We start from the raw sequence: 14,361 nt of genomic DNA on the forward strand, positions 1-14,361 counted from the left end.
CTGTGAGAATTTATAGATATAGATTCATATTGTTTGCTTTAATGATGTGTAATGTTCCTGTGATGATCAAATAATTTAGTTTTTTAGCGCAAAAATATTGAATGACTTTTTATTGAACTCAGTTAAATATACAGTCATGCAAACTAACTGCATGTGAACCTGTAGACCTTCTTTTAACATTTAAACTTCAACTTATTGTTACAACAAATATGTGTCTATAACGTAATTTGTCATATTTTTATTATGATATTTAAAATGAGTAAAAAATTAACATGACAATGTACTTGGCAAAATGTGGCAAACATACACGGAGAGTCATGCATTCGCCCAAAATTTGACCTTCTGGTTAATCATATGGATCACAAGGCCCAGCATAAGCCATCACCACCCTCCTACCATCCCTCTCTCTCACTGACTGTTGCACACACACACACACACACACACACACACACACACACACACACACACACACACACACACACACACACACAAAACAATCACACACATGACCACTCACTACACTGGCCTTATGTTTTTGTTTTTTCCACAGGATTCATTTGACTTGACCCCTGTGCATGTGCAGTGATTTCCAGAATGTATGCTGGTGTTGATGGTGTTGGGTGAACAGCTGCAGGCGGGGCTTTGTCAGATAAGGATGGCATTAGGTGAGGCCATTAGTGTCCTGTGGATTATTGTAATCCAGCCTCTCTATCACTTCTAGCTTGGTTGCTCAGTCTGCGGTCGGTTTCGTCTGGTTTGAAGCAGGTTGGAAGATGGCTCTCGACATGCAGCGTTTCCTGCTGACCCTGCTTCTTCTTGGGGCTAACGGTACGATTTCAGTCCTTATACTCCGGTCCGTGTGCTGCTGTTGAGTTGTGAACCAGTAATCTGTGTTTGTAGATATTTTCCCAAGCTTTGGTTAAGAATGTGATGAAGTCAGAAATCCTCTGAAACTCAAAAAAATCTCAAATGTCAAAGCAGTTCTTGAGGTTTTTGTTTTGGGTTTGTTTCAGGATCATCCATGTTTTCGTTTGGTGACATGATATTTGATTTTCGATGTTTGCGTTGTGATTATTTTACCTATTTTTTTTATGTGGTTACACTAACAGATGGATGTACAGACTTTGTTTGCTAGAATGAGTGACTACCGATCCTAACAGTGTTTTTTTTTTCTTCTGTGCTTCACCGGCTGCCTGGACCTTGTTTTATTTTCTGTTCATCTGCTTTGACAGTGTTCGTCAGCATTTATGCTCAAGAGGTACGAAGAAGCCTCAACAACAAAGCAAAATGTCAGATGATTTAACTCAGAAATCAATACAATTTTCATGAAATGCAGTTGAAACAGCTTTAGAGCAGCCACAACAGAGATATTTTCAGCTTGGAGTATAGTAATCTCTGTTCAGATGTTGTTTGTCAATGTCAAATGATTTTCACTGAAAAAAAAAAAACCCTAGAAATCTGCGATGAGATGTTAGAAGGTTCCGTGTCTCTTTATGCAGTCATCCAAACAGCTATATTTTAAAATGACAGTATTTATGTATTTATATATTATGGTATTTCTGCTGATATCATGTTGGAATCTATCTATTGAATGTTGTTTGTGTGTGTTTGAGGCGGGTGTGTCTGAGGCATGGACCAGCAGGTCTTGCAAATGTGACTGTGAAGGAGGAGAATCCCCGACTGAGTTTTCCTCCATTGGGTCTGGCTCCTCCATAGTGCGAGGAGTCGACTGCATGCCAGGTAATTAAACACACACACACACACACACACACACACACACACACACACACACACACACACACACACACACACACACACACACACATATATACAAACTGTTTGGCTTTTATACCAGTAACCTGTGACTTTCTTCAAAATACACACATTTGATTAGAGCATAATGAATGGTTTTCATTTAGTGCACTTAAATCTCAGACCGACGTTTTGTCCATTCATAATGGAATTTTTGGTTTCCTTAAGTGTAAGAAATGACACTTTACCACACACTGAGCTAGGATTTCCACTCTTTGAGCCACTAATTAAGTGAGTTTTGATGAGTACATGATCAAATTGCACCATTGAGCTAATGATAGTGCTTAAAACGAGGAGTAAATTGTGATGGGAGGGTTGGAACACGCAAAGCTGTTATTATTCTTTAATAGATTAAATGTTTGGTTTATGAAAATCTAAAAAAGTCAATTTACTATAATGTAAGACACATTTGAGAGGCTGAATACACCAATTTCTTTGCTGTTTTCCTTGACAAAAGGATTTAAACAAATAATCGCAAGTTAAATTCCCAACGGCTGACAAATCAGTGAATTGACGAATCACAAGCTCTAGAATGCAGACGGATGGACAGTTTTATTGTGTGTGCATGATAGAGACAGAGAGGGGGGAAATCTGTGTATGTACATGTACACGCATGAGTGCATTAGACTCCAGATTTGACGCCACAGGGAAGACATGCTCCACTGGGCATCCTCAGGGAAGGTGGTGCAGATGGAGAGAAATACCTCCGCCAAGGCTGCACAATCTGCTAAATTTACTGTTTCAATAATAGAAAATGTGGTTTGCATCTTTGGATCTTCATCTGTGTCAAAATATCCAAAACATAGATAAACAGGGGACAATTATGGGATACACCATCTCGCCATTTTAACCTGTACATGGATCCAGATGCAAACCAAAAACGACTCGCTTTGAGTAGTTGAGATTGAAAGGTCACTCTTGATCTCAGAAACAGCACTTGACAAAATAATCTCACCACAGCGTTGCATTATATTCATCAGCAGGTGGAAATCTTCACTGTAGTGATCCTTTGAAGGAATCTCCTCTAAAGAAACGAACACCGGAAACAAACAGAAATGACTTATGGCCCCCCTTACTGAGCCTGAAGATTAAAGATCAGACTTTGAATCATCTCAGACTTGAGGAGAAGAAGGTGGCTGATGTGCAGTGGAAGGGTTTTCCTCTGTGAATCAGTGTTTGTCAACTGAGCCACAAATCACATGGCAACGGGAGACGGAGAGGAGAAAAAAGTTCAGCAGATAATCATCATCTCAGAACAGGATGCTCAGATTACGGGGCTCGTAATAGACTGCGCCAATCGTACAATCACAGAAACCAGTAATTATCCACCACCATCCGAACCTGGTGATGAGAAAGGATGAGTGAGGAAGATTTTTTTCCTGTGCTGCCTCAGACTTTATATCTCCTCCGTTCTTCTCCGTGCATCTCACCTCTTGGTTTTCTCATGAATCCAGCAAACTGAATGTGTGTTATTTTGGTTGGGAAATACATTAGGGAAGACTTCAGAGTTGCTCCCATTACTGTTATGTAAACACTTATCTGCCGACTGACTCACAGAGACGCTGCTGCTGCTGTATGCGTTGTAATACTGGGATTAGACAGGATGTGACCCTGTGCCAGATAGGCTTAAGCCAGTAGTAAACAAAAGCGCAGCAGGCTACTTTTACTACAGTTTCACAGCTGATGCTTTTTTTCTGCAACTTTAGGGGTCACTCATGGGCCTCTCTCTCATTTCTCCCATTCATAAATTTCTAAATTTACTAAATCGACAAAGGACTCTCATTTGTTGTAATGGAAGTGAGAGGGCAGATTGACAGATCAAAACATGAGAGCAACACAGAGCTAAAGCTGTGGAGAGGAGAACATGGCCATCTGTCTGCCTGCCGCCCTAATGGACATCACTGATCTCACCGTGGAGAATTAAACTGCAGGCTTTTAGGACGGGATATGGATCACACTGGGGTTGCTAACAGTGGGGGCTTCGGGAGCAGGAGGGTGTGAGGATGGGAGTTGGCAGGGGTGAGGATGAAGAGATAGGAAAGGATAGAGAGAGATGGGGAATTAACAATCCAGAGAGGTTTAGTGATGATCATATGCTGGTCACATTTCAGTGTGTTACCCCATCAGCTGTTGGCAGACGTGTTTGTGTTCTCATCCATTGGGGTGGTGATCTTGAAATCCAAGTAGCCAGGAAGTCTTTAAATGACAATGATATTAACTGAAATAACAAAAGAGATTTAAATGAATACGTCTGTCATAACTTTGTCTCCGATTCCTCCTACAGAGTGTCCGTATCACAAGCCTCTAGGCTTTGAAGCTGGATCAGTGAGTCCAGACCAGATCACATGCTCCAACCAGGACCAGTACACCGGCTGGTTTTCCTCATGGCTCCCAAGCAAGGCCCGTCTCAACACCCAGGGCTTCGGGTAGGTCCAGGTCAACATGCAGATATTTCTTTACATTCACATAAGTGACTTTTTTGAGATAATGTAAACAAAATACCTACAGTTTTACATCAACATGTATCTTTAACCTCTGATATTGAGCTTGTCAAAACCTGTTTGTTTTCATTTTTAATGCACAATATGTTGCTTTTACCAGAGAAGACTGACTGTTCTCGCTCAGGGAAAGACCCTAATGAAAAAATATCTTGGCACTTACCATCTGTCAGGAACAGTTTCAGAAAAAAACTCGCTCAAAGAAAATGTCTCATTACGTAAGGTGCATTTGGTGAGGTTGACCTGCCAATATGCTCTGGCTTAAATATCAAAATATAAATAGGACAGGCAAAATAGAAATGCTAAATGAAACAGAGGAGCTGTGGTAGTTATGTATTTTTGCAAGTTTTTTCCTTCTAATATTGTGAAACCACCAATAGACTCTGAATCTAAAACCTAGATTTATTTATGTGTTTGATATACAGGTTATTAATAAGAACATTAATGCATAAATAAATTAAAATAAGTAAATACAACAATAAAGGATTAGCCATTATTAGGTCCTTTTTGAGTGCAGACTAAAATGTATCCTTAGCACTAAATATCAAAAACTGTTGGATACCCCAAATAAGTATAAAAGGTTCAATCAGTTTATTAATCTTGTTGTTGTTTACTATTATTTTGGTATCATAATAGATGCTCAGTATATAGATACTGTAACTATATTTATAAGGGAAGTTTTCACACAACAGGGATGTTTTTACAGAAGACATTTTGAGAGGCCTCATTAGAAAAGCACAGGTAAAAATTCCATTTAATCATTGTCACACTGTCATGGGACAACGTTCACATTGTTAGTTACACATGTGCTTTTCATCATGACAAGTGAAAATGTCTGCTATGAAAAGAGGCCTACACTATGTCCAGTTATGGGTCTTTTCTCTTTGGCTCTGTACAATTTGTACACCTACAATCACAAAATATCATCTTGCATGTGTGGCAAACTGTGTCTGTATTACAGTGTGTGTTTGTCTGTGTGTGTGTGTGTTTGTCCTCCAGCTGTGCCTGGCTGTCCAAGTTCCAGGACAACAGTCAGTGGCTGCAGATCGACCTGAGGGAGGTGAAGGTGGTGTCAGGGATCCTCACTCAGGGCCGCTGTGACGCTGATGAGTGGATCACCAAGTACAGCATTCAGTACCGTACGGACGAAAAGCTCAACTGGATCTATTACAAAGACCAGACCGGAAACAACAGGGTCAGCTGAACTCAGAGAAAACAACAAAACACTATAGAGTGATGTAACATCTCAGACACCACTGGTCTCACTTTAATACAGCTGATGATATATTTTGCTGTTCTGACACTGATTGTCCTGATAGAGATGCCATAGTTAATTTAAAAAGTTCATATTTTAAACTTTGACAGGCTCCTCTATCTTTGTGATAATAATGTGATGGCGTCTGATCTGAAATGTTATGAAAATCTGTTACAATCTTGTTAATAACTGGCCTAACAGTGCAGACATAAAAGACATGTCTACATTTGTAGATAGAAATGTAATGATATTATAATTGATTTTTATTTAGATTTTAAAGATGTATGTCTTACTGGACAATGTCCTCTGTTGTACAGTAAAATGTTTTATTAAAATTGTCGTGCTGGAACAATTAAGCAATTTGTCAATTGAAAAAAAAATGGATAAACCATTTAAGTAATTTATTCAATGCCAAGTGTTTTTTTTTTTCATTGTGAATTTAATCTTTTCCAACTGCTGGTCAGACAAAATAAGTCATTTGAATAGCAGCACTACATCATCATCATCATTATTGTTATTAGTGGTAGTCGCTTTAATATGACAAGGATCATATTCAGTCATGTAAACAACATCCTGACCTTGTCTTTTTCCCTTTCCTCAGGTGTTTTATGGAAACTCTGACCGCTCCTCATCTGTGCAGAACCTTTTGCGACCACCCATCGTGGCTCGCTACATCCGCATCCTCCCCCTTGGATGGCACACACGCATCGCTCTGCGCATGGAGCTGCTGCTCTGCATGAACAAATGCATCTGAACCTCTCCTACCGTTGTCCCCAAGGCCTTGTCCCCAAATTTCATCTGTACCTGAAGCCCCCTCGTCAAAGTGTGTGGTCTGATATTATATCCACAGATTTGGCCCTGTCTAGTTACATGTATAAAACCACAATTTGAGACAAAATATTCTTTTAAAATACAAACAAACAACACAGTTTGACTTATGTGATTTCATTAAAATATGTGTTTGATATGCTCAATGAGCTTTCATTCACTCCACTCTCCATTGTCTGTTTTAAACCAGTCTCACACTGGGGGCTTTAATTTGGTGAGTTCTTAATAGATTGTTCCATTTGCAATGAAATGGCATAAATTCAAAGCAATAATTAGGCTTGGAGAGGGAGAGGCAGCGTTGCTATGGAGGTTGTATCCACAGGTCTGAGACAAGCTCTTCAAAAACATTTGTGTCCTTTCTGTGACAGGTCAATGAATTTCTGTCTGCTTCTCCTGATATTTAATGATACAGGTCTGGACCTGTCAGCCAGTCTCTCCTCTGTATTTTCCTTGAAGGTTAAGGCTGGTGATATCCTTTATTTTTCTTACAATCAACAAATCCCATGAAAAGACCAAAACCAACAACTAACAAAAAGTATTGTTTGTGTGGCCAAGGCCTGACCATTTATTCCTTATCTTTCTTAAATTATATTATTTTTGTCATCATAAAAACTATACTATAAATACACATCAGTGAGCCACACTGTTGAACTAGGTGACATGTCCCTTCATTACAAGGAACAGGGACACTGTAGTTTATTTTGAGTCGATATACAACGTCCTGCTGCTGTAAATACTCAATTGCTCAGTGTGTATTGATTTTGTATTAATATGCAACTGAAAATAGTTCCCAACAAATGCACCATTTACTTCTGTTTGAGTAATGTTTGCTAAAAACTACAATCCCCATTTTTTAAATATAAAAGTATATAATTGTGACTTAATTGATTTTTTGTTATTGGCTTATAAGTTATTGGTTATAAGAAAAATATTGAATAATGCCAGACTTGTTCTTTAAATATACCTATGATTTCACATCCTGTTTTCTCTTTTTTGTTAGTAAACACTCATAATTTCTTACCTCAGGCACTTTTTAAAAACCATCACTCTTCAGTGCTGTATAAAGATCGAGGGATGGAAAATTCACAATTATTCAGATGTGGTTTTGTATTGTGGTAACTCATGGATTTTTTTGTTAACATTTCAATTCAATTTCCTCTGGTGCTTTGAGAATACATTGCAGATTTCTTACTCTTGTGATGTGTTCTCAATTGTATCTTTAAACTGTTTCCTTGATTAAATTCATACTTGTCTCAGTTCTGTGTCCGTGTTTGTGTCTGTGCGTACAACAAAACAAACATATGAGCCATTGAAAAAATGTACAGTTGGCTTTTATTATGAGACCCTATCATTTTTAAAGTAGAATGGTCAGTATAGATACACTCTATTATTTCTATTTACACCCTGTAAGAAGTGGGAAACAGCTAAATGAAAAAAAAGAACTGATGTTTTACGAAACACATTCATATTTTTGAACAAAAATTCTTATTTTTCTCATCTCAGTTCTCAGTGTATGTGACTTGCTGGGGGTTGAAGCCTCCATTTCCATCTGGAGTGAGTAAGCTAATGTAAGGCTTCAGGTCACTGGCAAGGCAAGCTTTGTCATCACTCTGTCGCATTAATGATATAAACAAACCCACATCTGCAGTCATTTACAATCATTGGCAACCACAATTTTCCATAATACACAACATGGGGCAGTTTTACCTGTCCTGGGTCATGTTCAAGGACAAATTGAAAATGAAAAATGTATTGCAGAGCAATGTCTTGATATTATATGTGGACACTTCTCGTGCATTAATCACAATCTCCTGCTGAAAATCCTTCTCTGTGCTATATTTGGCTCCAATTTACCTAGCCACTGATTTGGCTAGTACAAGCTGCATCAGTCTGAGTCTCCTTCTTCTGAATATTATTGCTTTCAATCAGCCATGTGGTCAATTGGTTTGTTTGCTTTTGTTATTATTATTAGTTTTTTGTTTTATCCTTTTGACAGAGGAACAAAACATGAAATTCTCCAAACCAAGTTCTCTATTTTTAGTCCACAGATGTTTTGAATTTTGCACAAATGCATCCATCCTTATAGGATAAAAATGAAATTGGAAGAAAAACTATGCAGTATACTTTGCCTAGGCCACAAATAGTGTTTTGTTCTACAGAACTCAGTTTTTTAATCATCCACAGGTCAGTAGACAACAAGTAAATGCTTTTATGAACAACTGAGTTTAGTAAAATCATCCCTGATCGTGACTATTGATGTTAAAAGGAAAACTTGTAATGCAAAACCAAATTCTGATTTACAAAAGGCATTTACAAAAACCTCGATAACACAAGCTTTTAAAATGCACACAAAAAAATGTAAACAAACATTAAAGGATATGTCTGGTGTCATTTCATCTTTTTCTTATTGTCAACAAGGTGCCATGTAAAGACCAAAACCAGCCAGTGGTGGAATGTAACTAAGTACATTCAACTTCAACTCTGAGGTACTTGCACTTTACTTGGGAATTTGCATTTTATGTGGTATTTACTTCAACTGTACTACATTCATTTGGCAGCAGGACTGACTAGTTCAGATTAAGATTGTACATTAAAATCATGTGATGGTCTTATAAAGTATGACATGTGAAGCACTAACCTTATTTATGTACGACCCTTACAAAAGCAGTGCCTAGCTGTGGCCCCCCGACACATTTCAGACCTCTATGAGTTGTTAGTATTTCCATTAAAGAGAGACTTCCCCTTTAAACTTCTGAACTGTTTAATTTAAATAAAAAAACTGTTTGAGCAAATACAAATTTATTTAGCTGAACTTTTTTTTCTTATTTTCTATCCTATTAATAATCTCATGACCCCTCAGATTTATGACCAAAGACATGTTTGAGATTGTGAAAGTGGCCGACCTCTCGGTTAGGGACCAGTGGACTAAACTACCTAATTTCATATAATGTAATTAAAACTAGCTCCACTTGAGCAGCTGCAACAGGAAAATGGTGCTTACACACTGATGCAACGATATTAATGGTCAAATAATTTCTATACTGAAATATCAATCATAAAAGTCTCAGTTACAAGCCCATCGGCTCTTACTGAAGACATACATCTTTAAAAACAGGTCACTTTTGACACGTTTCACCATGAGTATTGATAACTATCATTCCTAAAAAGATTCTAAATAATTTCCTAAAACAACTGGCCGCTGTGGTTTAAGCAAACATTAAATACAGCATTTGTTGGGAAATATTTTAGTGCTCTGCTGAGAGCAACAATACTTGTTTGAAGCCTGATTGGTTTTAGATTTCGTATGGAATTTGTCACAGTAACGAAAACATAGAATACAACCAGACTTATCCTTTAAGATCGTAAAGGTTGTAGGTGAGGTATGCTTTTTTTTTGCAGAGTGCTCTCCTACTATCTTAAAACACTTAAAACCTATCAGGCTAACTTTTCACCAGGGCTGTGTGGTGATTACTTGCTGTTAAGGCTGTAGACAAAACCAACATGGCAGCATGGAGCTGGAAAGCCGTTGTCACTGATAAAAGAACTGAAAGGCTGAAAATGGAGCTCATTTTAAAATGATGACACCAAGAGTAAACAGACAATTACTGAATATAAAGCACAGAGTCTAACAGTCTCACTCTGGCTGTTCTGCTACCAAACCCTGTTGACAAATAGCCCGACTTGTCACAAAACTTCACAACTGATGTCATGAGGGTGATGAGCAAATTTGTACTAGATGTCTTTTTTTTTTTTTGTAAGTATTTTGGAGTATTTATCAATATTTCTTTACATTTTGATGAAACCAACAGAAAAAAAGGGTAAAAGCAACATGATATAATGTGAAAATCTGTTAATAACATATCAAATTGAACAAAAAAGGACATTCACCATTATTAAATATTCCTTGTGACATATTGTATTATCAACACATAAATATCTATGCATTTCTTTGTGTCGAAACTAAAGCTCTTGCAATTACACATTTAATTCTATATTACCTTATAATATTCCCATATAGCCTACATACTGTGTCATTTATAGCTTATATCCTTGAATTTAAAACAAATAAATATTTAATAAATAATGTTGATATAAATCTTTTTTTTTTTTTTTGTTCTTATCAAATATCAGAGCTTGAAAAACATTTGAGTTCATTGGCCACGGTGTGACAGCGACTGTCAGATGTGTTGTAGTAGTGTCCTGTGAACAGAAGATGGCAGCAAAGAGGCCACATGGGCAGTGTCTCCTTGACAGGAAAGATCAGCTTATTCTGATGTTCTAACCTTGTTAAGTAGAGAGAGAATAATGTACAACTGATACAGTGCTGGCATCCCACAAGGGAGTGGGCCACTTCCTGTCTTTGATTCTCTAAACGACACTGTTACTGGTGTTTGTGTTTGGCCTGTCAACATCTAGTCTTTGTAGATTTCACATCAACAGATAACTATGTTTCTGAATGAGGACTAGATCCAGTGAAGTAGGCGTTCATGTAAACTTTTACTACAGTACCATGATGTCTGCGTCAGGCAGATACCTTCAGGATGGAGCCATTTTGGAGGTGGTGTGGTTTGGGGTTTTGTTTTTTTTTAAAGCGCAGTTTCCTTCAGGTCGTTGAGGTTTGGCATCCTGGTGCGGGAGGCTCGGGTAAACGTGGGTCCGTTCTGCCCCGGTTTGATGCCCAGCTGTTCTGGGGTGAACTGAGCCCCCTCTGCCCGCTGCAAAGCTGACACATGCCAGCTGGACTCGATCTGTCCGGGGAGGGGGTAGCTGGCCTTGCGGCTCTTGGCCTGGGCGGTGCTGCTCACCCCGGAGTGCCCCCTGCTTTCCACATGCCCTCGACCTTCAGAGTAGCCCGCTTTGGAGGAGGGCTGTTGGGGGTTTGGGAGTGGGGCTTGGAAGCGCAGGTCTGGAGGAGGAGGAGGAGGAGGCTGTCCTTGATTTGAGGAAGAAGGGGAGAGGTGAAGGAGCCTGCGGAGTGACTTGAGTGGTTGGCTCTGGTAGGAGAGAACACAAAAAAGATGTGATTCCTACAGGTTTTTTTTTTTTACTATTTCAATTTTTTATAATGTATCTGAAGGCAGGCATTTCCCTTTTTTTTAATATGTCACCATTCAACAAATCTAAACACAAACTGTGTGCGCAACTAAGGCTTTCATGTAAAACTGTGTGCACAACTTACTGGGAAATATGTGGCTAATATATATATATTACACATGATTTATATATAATTTAAGTATTTGTGACTGATACCAAGGTGGTCATTTTCCTGAAACACTCTGGGCTTCGAGTATGTACACACCTGAGAGTGTGAGTCCACTGGTTTTTCTGGCGGCCAGTCGTTGACCCTCTCTCTCTCCCTCCCTCTTTCCCTCTCTCTCTCCCTTTCTCTCTCTCTCTCTCTCTCCCGTTCTCTCTCCCTCTCTCTGTCTCTGTCCCGGCTCTGTTCTCGTTCCCGGTCTCTGTCTCGGGATCGCTCGCGGTTTTTCCGCCGGCTGCCGTGATGAGAGGAGGACTTGGAGCTCCTCTGCAGGGATAGGTGTTCTTGTCCGATACCAGTGACCTAACATTTCAGAAACAAAATATGATTAGTTATCCAAAATATTGACTTCATGTAAATCTTATTCTCTCTACGGTGAGGTTGCCACAGTCATTTTCATCACACAACACGTCTCGCTCAAATCACATCTCAAATCCTGGTGAGGTTCTTCATGCACCCCTCTGGCAGCCCCAGACAAAACACAAGGAGGTGGTGATGGTGATTAGCGATGACTTCATACAGAGTCTTGTGTCTGAGTGTTTTCTGACAAACTATAATACTATGCTATACTATAATATATGCTATATTATAATAATCAAACTGTTGCTTATTTTTTGATTAATGGATTAATAATTAAGTTACACTGACATCTTCAGAATGCTTGTTTTGTCTGATCAACAGACAGAATGAAAAGAGATTTAAATGTATCATGATATGAAACAAAGAAAAGCAGCGAATTCTCACTTAATAAGATGAAACTGGTAAATATTTGTCATTTTACTTTTGATAATCGACTTAAACTCTTTTTATAATAATGAGTTAGAAGAAGCACTATAGAGGTGCTTCTGAGTGGATTTTGTTACCATTCAGCAGACCTAGCCATTTCCCGTCTGTGTCTAGTATTTGTGCTAAGCTAAGCTAAGCTAACTAGCTACTGGCTGTAGCTTCATGTGTTAACGGACAGATATAAGAGTGGTCTCGACCTTCTCATCTAACCCTGAGCAAGAAAGCAAAGAAACACAACGGCAAAAATGCTGAAGTATTCCTTTAAAATAAACTATGATTTCAGCACTGTTAGTTTGTGAATGTCTGCCGTATGAGTTTGGATACATGTGATACAGTAATCTATTTGAAAAGAATGAGTTTCAATGTGCAGAGGAGTTGGCCTCACAAACAGCACACAGTGTAGCATGAAATCAATGTCTTATGAGGCAAACGTGAATGCAAGGTGACTGCATTTGACATACATTACAGCAAGACAAAATGGATGCACAAACAGCGTGCAGTAGTAGACTCATAACGCATTTGAAATCCTTTCAATAAGGAATATGTCTCAGTCAATCAATCATCAAGCGCTTGAGAGGATTTCAAACCAGGTCACTCTGTGTGAGTGCAGTGTGAGTTCACATGCAGCTGTAGTGTCGAGGTTAGATTACTGGTGAGGCAGGGTAGGGCGCAGTAGGCTGGTGTTGTACCATAGGCGAGGCGACTACAGGTAGGACTTTGACAGCTGAGTTGTGCTTTAAGCTATTCTTAGAGCTAAAGAGGGGGAAAAGACTTTTCTTGATGCTGGGGTTTCTTCCGTCCTCCATGTCAGTCTGTGGAGCAGAAGATGCACAGCCACAACCCTCAACAAACGTCTCTGACAGCAAACAGAAAAACAGCTGCAGCACCTGATCCTCCATTTAAAGAAAAAACACTTCACAATAGATACAGGGAAAAGAAATCAGAAATAGCATGAATATTTGACTGTTAAGATAAACATGGAAGACTAAAGGTAGATAATAAAATATAATTCTATTTTATTACAAAATATTCCTAATATATCCTAATTATGACCATGATTTCTAACTGTTATGGTGACGACATCTCTACACTGAAGTCTGAAGGGGCAAAAGATGATCATACAGGTTGAAAACATGCACAAAATGTTTTTTTTTACCAGATTATTTAAACCAGTGCTTCTCATACTTTTTCACATTAAGGACCACCATTTGATTAGATTTTTGCTTTCAGGTGTTTCATTACTGAAAGTGTTTGAAACCCATGACCAAAATAATCATTCATTTTGTAATTGTGTTATTTAAGGATGGAATTATACTGAAAATAAATTATTACCCTTTGTGCCCCCAGGAACCACCTCGAGGGTCCTGGGGGCACCTGACCCCACTTTGAGAACCACTGATTTAAACTACTCTACTTGGGGGTAAAAGCAAAAATGCTTCCAAAATATTCCTTATAGTCCTTAATTGCACTGGAAAAGTGAGTAAATGCAGAAAATTAGGAAAAAAAAAAAGTTGCAAAATATTGTGAAAAAGTTCTTACAATTGGCTGAGACACAAAAGTTGGTGGATAGATGAAAAGTGTAACAAAGTTTGTATAGCATGTGATTCAACTTGTTGTATTTGCTATGATTTTATGTTTATTTATCATTTATTGGCTCAAGGGCTCCCTCTCTTGGAGGCAGTTGGTGAGAGATGTGCCCGAAGTGAGTTGCTAAGCGCAGCACAGTGTGCAAATATTGTGTAATTATGTCCATATGTACAATGTATGAACATATATGTGCACTGTGAATTGTAGGAATGTTCATGAGAAGTGTTTGCACTCTAAGATAGCTAGTTAGCCACTGTGCTTAGATAACGTGCTGTTCTTCTGTAGTGTGCGGTATGAGAGCCACATGTAACTAGCCAACTGTATGACTGACCAGTACA

At 38.7% G+C, this 14,361-nt stretch overlaps 2 protein-coding genes across 4 annotated transcripts in view; one reads left to right on the top strand and one right to left on the bottom strand.

The window, feature by feature from the left end:
- The first annotated feature begins 487 nt into the window (after positions 1-487).
- rs1a (retinoschisin 1a) lies at positions 488-7,649 on the top strand. Its single transcript, XM_071489173.1, has 7 exons — positions 488-665; positions 766-828; positions 1,233-1,258; positions 1,614-1,740; positions 4,097-4,238; positions 5,310-5,505; positions 6,167-7,649. Exons 1-7 carry the CDS (start codon positions 599-601, stop codon positions 6,317-6,319), a joined length of 774 nt encoding a protein of 257 aa, XP_071345274.1. The 5' UTR covers positions 488-598; the 3' UTR covers positions 6,320-7,649.
- A 57-nt stretch (positions 7,650-7,706) lies between these two features.
- The window catches only part of cdkl5 (cyclin dependent kinase like 5), a 43,957-nt gene continuing 37,302 nt past the window's right edge, over positions 7,707-14,361 (bottom strand). For 2 of the 3 annotated variants that reach the window (XM_071489170.1, XM_071489171.1), the window contains 3 exons: positions 13,087-13,248; positions 11,693-11,953; positions 7,707-11,387 (listed from right to left, as the gene is read on the bottom strand). In XM_071489170.1, coding sequence (XP_071345271.1) covers positions 10,980-11,387; positions 11,693-11,953; positions 13,087-13,248 — 831 coding nt within the window. In that variant the 3' untranslated portion in view covers positions 7,707-10,979. The remainder of the gene's footprint in view (positions 11,388-11,692; positions 11,954-13,086; positions 13,249-14,361) is intronic. The other variant, XM_071489172.1, reaches the window with a different exon arrangement.

The sequence above is a fragment of the Trachinotus anak genome, unplaced genomic scaffold (genome assembly GCF_046630095.1).
Source record: "Trachinotus anak isolate AG129_WGS33_773 ecotype Australia unplaced genomic scaffold, CSIRO_AGI_Tana_v1 ptg000011l, whole genome shotgun sequence".
In the NCBI taxonomy this organism is placed as follows: domain Eukaryota; kingdom Metazoa; phylum Chordata; class Actinopteri; order Carangiformes; family Carangidae; genus Trachinotus; species Trachinotus anak.

What these genes read in the sequence shown, in the direction of transcription:
- rs1a (XM_071489173.1), top strand. Translation starts at nt 599, where the DNA reads ATGCTGGTGTTGATGGTGTTGGGTGAACAGCTGCAGGCGGGGCTTTGT. An exon ending in TCAGATAAGGATGGCATTAG is followed by an intron (nt 666 to 765) that starts GTGAGGCCATTA and finishes GGTTTGAAGCAG; the next exon opens with GTTGGAAGATGGCTCTCGAC. An exon ending in ACCAGACCGGAAACAACAGG is followed by an intron (nt 5,506 to 6,166) that starts GTCAGCTGAACT and finishes CCCTTTCCTCAG; the next exon opens with GTGTTTTATGGAAACTCTGA.